The sequence below is a fragment of the Brassica napus genome, chromosome C7 (genome assembly GCF_020379485.1).
Source record: "Brassica napus cultivar Da-Ae chromosome C7, Da-Ae, whole genome shotgun sequence".
Taxonomy (NCBI): domain Eukaryota; kingdom Viridiplantae; phylum Streptophyta; class Magnoliopsida; order Brassicales; family Brassicaceae; genus Brassica; species Brassica napus.
The window spans coordinates 37,456,035-37,465,199 of NC_063450.1; the positions used below are offsets into that span (position 1 = coordinate 37,456,035).

Here is a 9,165-nt window from a genome sequence, read left to right on the forward strand (position 1 = left end):
AGAAAAGAAAACTAAACAACCTAGAAACTCAAATAGGATCAACCCTCAAGGGGGTTGGGTACAAGAAAAATAGTACATGAGAAGCGAAGGCGAGTAGTCCGGTGATGGAAAGAAGATGAGGCGGTCTCGGAGCAGACGGTCTAGAGCATGACGAAGCCCAGCAGCTGAAGTAGACGTGGAGGTGAAAATCCTGGCATTTCTTTCCCGCCAGATCAGATAGATGGCTGTCTGGAACATAAACTTGATCACTGGTGCTGAGAGTGAGGAAAGCCGACAATGAGTGATAAGAGCAGCCACATAGTGAAGATCCAAAGGTGTAGCTGCAAGGATTTGCTGTGAGAAATGCTTCCAGATGTTGTAAGAAAAGTCGCATTCAAAGAAAAGATGGTGATGTGTCCCTATACCGGAGGAGCATAAGACACAGTCAGCAGGAACATTTAATCCCCATCTTCTCAGTCGATCCCGAGTCGGCAGTCTCCGCAACAGAACAAGCCAGGAGACAAAAGCAGTATGTGGTATATTCTCCTTAAACCATACAACCTTAGACAGATATGTTCCCAAGTTACCCTGGAAGAGAATTTAGGTCCAAAACTACCATCAGCTTTGCGCCAAAGAAATTGATCCTCACCTCGAGATGTTGAAGGAACATGGACTGTGGTCAAAACAATCTGAACAGTTTCAGCCTCCGGTGACCTTGCTGGTGGTAAACGCCATGAGCCATTGCTGGAAGCCTCGCAAACCAGAGCTGATTTCCTGATTCTGAGCATGTGGGGACCGCTTTCACCAAGAACTGAAATCAGAGGCCCCAAGAGTGTCCAAGTATCAAACCAGAAGGTTGAGGTTGAACCATCATTGACTGAGCAGCGCATAAAGTCATTTAGTAGAGGCTTGAGTTGTCATGCTTCTTACAACAGGAGACAGCCTTGGTGAGTCTTGGGTGAGCCAATAATTTTTCCTACCAAATACATTAGATTTCAACCAAGCAACCCAAAGAGAACCTGAGTTCGAAAATAAGTTCCAGGCCTGTTTAAGCCTAAAGACCAGTTGGAAATCCTCAAGAAGCCTTATGCCCACCCCTCCCTCTGATTTAGGACGACATACATCCCTCCAAGCAACTCGTGAACCAGCGGCTGATGAAGTTTTGTTCTTCCACAGGAAGGCTGCACACATGGAGTCTATTTTTGCATAGAAAGCCTTGGGAAGAACGAAGACAGCACTCCAGAAATTGACCATTCCGTAGATTACTGAAGCCACCATTCCGATTTTTCTGGCAAATGATAAGTATACTGTCCAAGAGTGGAGTTTCCTTGTTACCTTGTCAATAAAAGGCTGAAGAGTTGCCATTGTAATCCTAGAAGAATTCTGTGGAAAAACAAGGTAACGCGTAGGGAAAGAACCTCTGGAAAAACCCGATAGGTCAGCAAGGACTTGGGCTGCAATGTCCTCATACCCTCCAAAGAAAATTTGAGATTTCTCAGGGTTCATACTCAACCCACTGATCTGCTTAATTTTTTTCATGACAGAGCATATCCCGGTGAGAGACCAGCGAGAACCATTTGAGAAGATAAGCAAGCCATCTGCAAATAGCATATGGGTTACCTTCGGGTTTGAGCACTTCGGGTGAGGTCTGATTCTGCCACTGTCCGCAGCTTTGACCAGAAGGCTTGAGAGAGCTTCCATGACAAATAGGAATAGATAAGGCGAGAGAGGGTCTCCTTGGCGTAACCCCTTCTTTCCAGGAAAGAACCCTGCAAGCTCTCCATTAATTGCCACAGAGAACCTAGGCGATGAGATACACTCTTTGATCCAACATCTGAAGTTAGGAGGGAAATCTTGTGCTTCAAGGAGTTTCATTACGAAGTCCCAAGAGACAGTGTCGAAAGCTTTCTTAATGTCAACCTTCAGCATTGAGCTTTTCCCACAACTTGCTTTTCCATAATCTCTTATCAACTCCGAAGAGAGTAGAACATTCTCCCCTAAGCTTCTACCCTTAAGGAAAGCAGATTAGGCAGGGCTGATACTCTCCTTGAGGACTTCTTTCAACCGGTTTGAGATTATCTTGGAAATAATCTTGTATATCAGATTACAACAGCTTATGGGTCGAAAATCTCCAAGCTTACATGCTTCTGGGACTTTGGGAATTAAAGCAATGACCGTGTTATTCGTGTCCCTTAAAAATCCTGTGTGCAATGGCATGACTTGGGTGACAGAGACACGGCCTTTTACCATACAACGGTCGTACAACGAGCAGCCCACAACCACATTCACTTCTTAAGAGATACTGAAGACAGATACATTGGATCAATTGAAGAGATAAAGGCTCACTCGGCTTTCTACTTCGAAAATATCTTCTGTCATACTGATATGTCTGAATCTCCTTGTACTGTCTCTGAGCTTCAGGATTTGTTGGCTTTCAAGTGCTCCGCTGATCAGAGCAGTATGCTTAGTCGACCAGTCACTAGCGAGGAAATCACCAAGACAGTCTTCGCAATGCCCTTTAGCAAAAGTCCAGGTCCAGATGGGTTCTCGGTTGAGTTCTTCAGATCTTCTTGGAGCATCGTTGGTAATGATGTTATTGCAGCAGTGAGTGAGTTTTTCATCAATGGACGGCCCATTCATTACACTTTATTAAACTCCATGGGTTTTGTCCCATTTTATTTCAGTCTCATCTTACTTTAATGAATCTTGTTTTTTAAGTAGCAGAGTCCAATTTTCATGTATATGTATACTAATAATCAAATGTATCGACTATGATTCAATCCTGAAACTGTAAGAAAATAAACATTATGAATATTTATGAATGACTGGAATGCAAAAGAATGGAATACAAGAAGTTGTGGAATGTAAAAATGGAATTCCATTCGTGAGCATTATTTATCATGAATGTTTTATGACTACGTTCTATTTTTTTATAATTCCACATAAATTATTGGATGAGATTTGGTTTTTATCCTATTCAAATGGTAAAAAAAATTGGAATCTAAGGAATAAGTTATTCCATACAAATTTATTCCAAAAATCTGCAATCCATTTGCAACCATTGGCTTTTTTATCACTGTAAGATTCTATGGATAATAATTAATAATAAAAAAAAATTTACAACCAAAAAATTACACAATAAAATTAATAAAGTATGATTATTGTCTACGTCTAAGTAATGGTGGTGTAGTGGTTTTTAAAGTTCTCAGGGTTTGCTAGTTTGATCATATGACTTACGTTTAAAATATGGTACTATATAGTATACAAGAGAGGTGTCCGCGCTTCGCGCGAAATATTATTTTACTGTTGTTAATCATGACTTTATTGATGATATAATTACGTTTGTTAAGAACATTTGGTTTTTTATTTGTGTTATATAGTAGTAGGTGGTAGGTTAATATATTTTATGTTTGTTTTCTCACAAATGTATTGTTGTGTGTACTTGTTAGTGGTGCAATGAGTCTATGATATAAAGCATATTGTATTTTTTTCATATTTTTGAACATTATTCCTTTAAGATGTTTTTTCCTCTCTCTATATTTTGACATTTAGTTGTCACCATCTATGTATTTCGTTTACCTTTCCAGCGTACAGTGCTTCTCACCATCACCGAAAAAGACTCATCTCCGTGCTTGTTCTTCCTCGCATTCTTTCCCTGTGTGATTATCTAATATTTGTTGTAGATCTTGTTTATGAGTTCCCACTTGTGCGGTTGTTTCTCACGGTTTTGTAGGCTGTTCCGGTTAATATTGGGTTTTCTTTTTTTTTCTTAGATTTAAGCTGATGTTAGAGACTGCATATCCATGGATTGAGTCAGAGTTTATTCATCTTTGATATTGTCTTCCTTGTCGTTGGCTTTCCGTCGGTAGTCTATGCTCGTCTTAGGTTTCAAGATTTGGTTTTTGGTGATCAGACTTCTATGCTCTCTTTCATAACTCAAAGACGGCTTCAGAGTTTGCCGATTTCGTTTTGTCTTTCTTTTCCAATATGCTCTCTCATCTCGTTGCAGCTTTCATCACTGCTCGCATCTCTGGTGTCTCTCAGTTTCGCCATGTTTGCCACTCTAAGTTTGGATAGTGCTTTATTTTTCGTGTATGCTTTGTGAGCTTGGAAGGTTATTTCTGGTCTCAAGCTTGGACTCTAGTTTCTCGGTGATTGGCTTCCGTTCTCCCTCCTTCAGGTTGTTTTTCTTCTTCTTCTGTTTCCCTTGGTATAGGTGTGCAGAATTAGTTTTGGAGCTTTGGTCCCTTTTATCAAGAACGTTGTGGCTCTTCGCTGGCATGGATGCCTTGTATGTGCTTTTTTAGTTTGTGAGGTGTTTCTCACCTCTTAGTTGGTAGTTGTGCTTTCGGTACTTTAGGCATATGTATTCATGCTTCGTGGTGGTTTTGGCCTTCTGGTGATTATTCTTTCTCCAACCCACTTTTTTGATTCTTTGCGTTGGTGCTTGATCGTGCTCTTTTGTGTTCGGGGATTACTTTATCTCAGATTTTTATCTTCCTATCATTTTCTAACCTCTATCTGTTCTGGCCAAAACACTATATAGTAAGGTGAAGTAAGTTAGTCTTTGTTCTTGATCTCTTTTCAACTCCGGACCTTTATTGTGTTAGTGTTATTATGACATTTTATTTTTCTCTGTGATTCAAGAGATTTTATGTTTAAATATGTGTTTTGCTTTAGTTTTTTCTTATTAGTTTGGTTAATTTATGATTTTTAATTGCAAAATAAATATATAATTTGTAACTAAAATAATAGAAAATAGTAAAATTTTATGTTATTTTAGTTGTCAATAAATTAAATATTAAAATATATTTGTATTACTTTATTTATCTTTAATTTTAGTGATAAAAATAGATTATAAAACTTCATATGATGATGGTTAGTGCGAGAATGATTAAATAACAAAAATTCTCAGTTCAACACTACCTATCAAATTAAATCATATTCAAACTAATAGAAATGTCTGTCTTTTTGTCTTTTTTTATTTATTAATTTATCATAAATATATGATTTTTTATTTAAGTTACATGGATAATTTTTTGATTAACAAAGCAGTGAATTTTCAAAGGAAATGGAAGAGGACACGTGGCAGCAAACCCCCCTGCCACTTGTCAGAAGAAGGGAAGAAATCTACTTTATATATAAAGATATCAAGAGCAGTTTATGTTTCAGGTTACTTTTCTATGTTTTCTTGCATGTTCACATACTTTGAAACTGAGGAGTACTTTTTCCCTTACTTTAACTATTTCTCTCCCCATAAAATCCTTATGGTGGACAATTAAAACTGACCGAACTAGAAGGTAGAAAGTAGTTTAGTTTCATACTTTTTTTGATATACTATTAGTATATTATTTTACCCTTCCATTTTTGTTCTGTTAATTTTTTGTTGTTGAAATATATATAGCTAATTTATTTGATATAATAAATTGTAACATTTTATTCTCTATATTATAACATCCAATTTGATATATATATATTTTTAATTTTAATATTATACTGAAAATATATGTATCTGAAAATTGTGGACGTGGACAAGATTTATGGTCAAGTAGTTTTGTGGTTATGGTCAAATAGTTTTATGGTTATATATGTTTGATTTGAATTGATTGATAGATGTGAGCGCATAAAACTGGTCAAGCAATATGAAATTTTTGAACAGTGGTAGTAGTGATAGTGTAGGTTATGGAGATGTGGATCCGATGGTTAGAGGATAGGAGCTTCGAAAAGGGGAGATGTGGATAGAGTCGGTGTGGTCATGAATAGCAAATGAAAATGATCAAAGGTGATGTGGTCATGGATCGTCTTTCAGGATTTTTATACAGCGGCTTCCGCTGTTCTGCGACGAAAGGGGATCTCCGTCAATCACTACCGGAGGTTTAGAATGAAATTAGAAGAGGTAGGCTCAGATTCGTCATACCTTAAAGAAGATCATGCAGCTTTGTTGAAACCCAGTTATTCATATTTTGACGGTGGTGAAGGTGAGAATCTATGGTTTTAGGGTTCGTGTGAAAGAGAAGCCTTCTGGTGAAAGAGGTGTGGTCCCGAGAAAGTGATGTGTTTTTTAAGTTTTTTAATGTGTAACTAAGATACCAACGAAATATTACTTTTTTTTTTAATGAGTAACCAAACTGGTTCTGGTTCTAGGGGCAATTGAGACAATAGAGCAAGGAAAAGTATTGCACATGGCCAAAGTATGCCAACGTGTTATATGTCCAAGGAAAAGTATGTCTACATGTAAATTTTCATATATCAGATGGTTGGTTCCAAAAATTTAAAAGATTATGGCTCATAAGTCTAGTACTTAATAAGGTAACAATGTAAAAAAAGTTCTGTTATTGGCTGGAACAAAACCCTTCAAGTTCTTTAACTATCTTACTAAGCACCCCCTTTTCACTCAAGTGGTATTGGAGGCCTGGAACCAAGCCGGAAATACAGCCTTGAACCTTGGGGATCTCTACTGGAAACAAAAAAACATCAAACATGACTTAAATAGTCTCAACAGAGAGAATTTTTCACAAATACAAAGGAGAGTTAGTGAGGCTAACGTTTTGTTTCTAGATGCGCAGGTACTTGCTTTGGAGTCTCCAAATCCTGTCAACTTTGAGAATGAAAAAGAGCTCTACAACAAATGGTCCTTCCTGCGACAAATAGAGGAAAGCTACTTCAAGCAAAAATCTAGAGTTAACTGGCTTAAGGAGGGGGATCTTAACACTACCTACTTCTTTCGGATGTTTCAAACAAGATGCAGTTATAACTCTATCAGGTCTTTTCTCTCTAGTGGTGTACTAATCACAGACCCTTTGGCCATGAGCTTTATAGCTATAAACCATTTTAAAAGCATTTTGGGTCCGGACCATTTGCTGTTTCCTGCTCTCTCCTCGCCACCAGGGTGGTTTCAGTCAATCTGTCCTTTTTCAACTTCTTCAGTAGCGCAACAGCTTATGCAACTTATACCCACAGAGGCAGAAATCACAAAAATCCTTTTCAAGCTAAATCCCAACAAGGCTCCAGTCCCTGATGGTCTCACTTCAGGCTTCTATAAGGCAGCATGGAACGTAGTGGGACAGGAAGTCGTTACCTCTATCAGATATTTCTTTGTCTCCTCTTTTCTATCAGCTGCTACTAATGCGACTATACTTTCTTTGGTGCCAAAAAGACAAGGAGCTTCTCAGATTTTTGATTTTCGGCCCATTGCTTATTTGAACACTATCTATAAAGTGATCTCAAGGATTTTGGTGAGGAAGCTGAAACCCATTCTCCCGGAGCTCATACTTCCAAACCAGACTGCGTTCGTCCGAGACATATTGTTATTAGAGAACACTATTTTGGCAGGGGAGCTTGTCAATGGATATCACAAAGTAACTGGTCCTCTAAGCGCATAACCATAAAGGTTGACATTGCAAAGGTTTTCGACACCATCTCCTGGGATTTTTTGTTCAACTGTCTCAAAGGAATAGACATCCCTCATCAGGTTTTACGTTGGCTCTGATCATGCGTCTGTACAACAAATTTCATCATCGGCTACAATGGATCGGTTCATGGTTACTTCAAGGGCAAACGTGGTCTGAGGCAAGGGGATCCACTATCGCCCTATCTCTTTGTCATTGCAATGAATAACCTCTCTCATCTCCTCAACAAAGCTGCTCGGGAGTTCAAATTTGATTACCATCATAAGTGTCGCGATGCAAAACTGACTCATCTAAGCTTCGCTGATGATCTTTTGATTTTCACAGATGGTTCTCTGGCTTCAGTTCAAGCTGTTCTCCAGATCCTGAAAGAGTTTGAGCAATGCTCTGGCCTGGCTATCAGTGTTCAGAAGTCGTCCTTTTTTGCTTCAGGTTTATCGCAAGGGGAAATTGACACTATTCAATTCTCCACTGGTATGCCTCACATGTCGTTACCTATGCGATATCTTGGTGTTCTCCTCAGCTCCAAAAAGCCTTCACCCACCCACTGTGAAGTGCTTATCCAACAGATCAAGGGTCGCCTATCATCGTGGAGTGCTAAGGCTGTCTCTTTCGCAGGCCGACTTCTCCTCATCAAAACAGTCATAGCAGGGATCAACACTTTCTGGTGCTCCTCCTTCATCTTGCCGAAGTCTGTTATCAAACGTATTAACTCGCTATGTGGGGTTTTCCTTTGGAAAGGGGATGTCGAAAGTCACCACACAGCGAGAGTCTCGTGGGAAATGGTCACTAAAGAAAAAAAAACATGGCGGACTTGGCATCAAGGATCTATATACCTGGAACAAAGCTTGCACACTAAAATTAATTTGGCTACTGTTTTTTCAATTAGGATCGGTGTGGGTTGCTTGGTTCAAAAGCGATATCCTAGCTGGTTCACTAAACAACTTCTGGACTGTCAAGCCTAATCAAAGACACTCATGGCTAACAAACAAGATCATCAAGATGCGAGACACCATGTTTACCTGGATCAAGCTCAGGATTGAGAATGGTCGAAACTGCATGTTCTGGACTGACAACTGGTACCCAGAAGGGAGGATTCTTCAACTAGCAACGGAAGGAAGGAGCTCAAGACTTGGAATCAGGAAAGATGCAACACTAGCAAGCTTGTATAATGATGGATCTTGGTCACTGCCTCCTGCTCGTTCTGAGAACCAGGTGCGCATTCTTGCGTTCCTCTCTTCAGTTAATTTCTCAACTGCAGAGGACTACTATGAGTGGGAAATTGATGGTGTCATAAGTGGTAAATACTCTACGGGTGTTGTCTAAAAAAAACTACGAGGAGAGTTTCAGGAACAACCTTGGACTAAAGCCGTCTGGATTAGCTATGGGATTCCGAAGCACAGCTTTCTTGTATGGCTATTCTCTTTAAATCGATGTCCGACGAGGGATCATTTGCGTCAATGGGGACTTCAGACAGATGAATCATGTCTCCTTTGTGGTGCTCCGCAGGAGAGCCGTGACCATCTGTATTTCGAATGCTCTTACGCCTGGGACCTGTGCCACACAATGGCAACAAGACTAGGCTTAACTTCTCACAGACAGTGGGACTTATGTCTGAATCAGATGCAAGCAATTACAGGCAATAGGGACAATCGCAGGCTCCTTCTTCTTTGTTGGCAGGCTGTAATCTATTGGGTCTGGACAGAAAGAAACGCTAGACTACACCGTCACTCATATCGCTATATTTCCTCCCTTCTCCATACCATTGATCGACAAATCA

The 9,165-nt window shown here is 39.5% G+C and overlaps 2 protein-coding genes across 2 annotated transcripts; one reads left to right on the plus strand and one right to left on the minus strand.

Moving 5' to 3' along the window:
- Positions 1-45: 45 nt before the first annotated feature.
- On the minus strand, positions 46-869 carry LOC125590604. The gene is made up of 2 exons (XM_048764227.1): positions 567-869; positions 46-525 (listed from the first exon to the last, which is right to left on the minus strand). Exons 1-2 carry the CDS (start codon positions 867-869, stop codon positions 46-48), a joined length of 783 nt encoding a protein of 260 aa, XP_048620184.1.
- A 6,719-nt stretch (positions 870-7,588) lies between these two features.
- Positions 7,589-8,711, plus strand: LOC106392808. The gene is made up of 2 exons (XM_013833588.1): positions 7,589-8,090; positions 8,275-8,711. Exons 1-2 carry the CDS (start codon positions 7,589-7,591, stop codon positions 8,709-8,711), a joined length of 939 nt encoding a protein of 312 aa, XP_013689042.1.
- Positions 8,712-9,165: the final 454 nt, after the last annotated feature.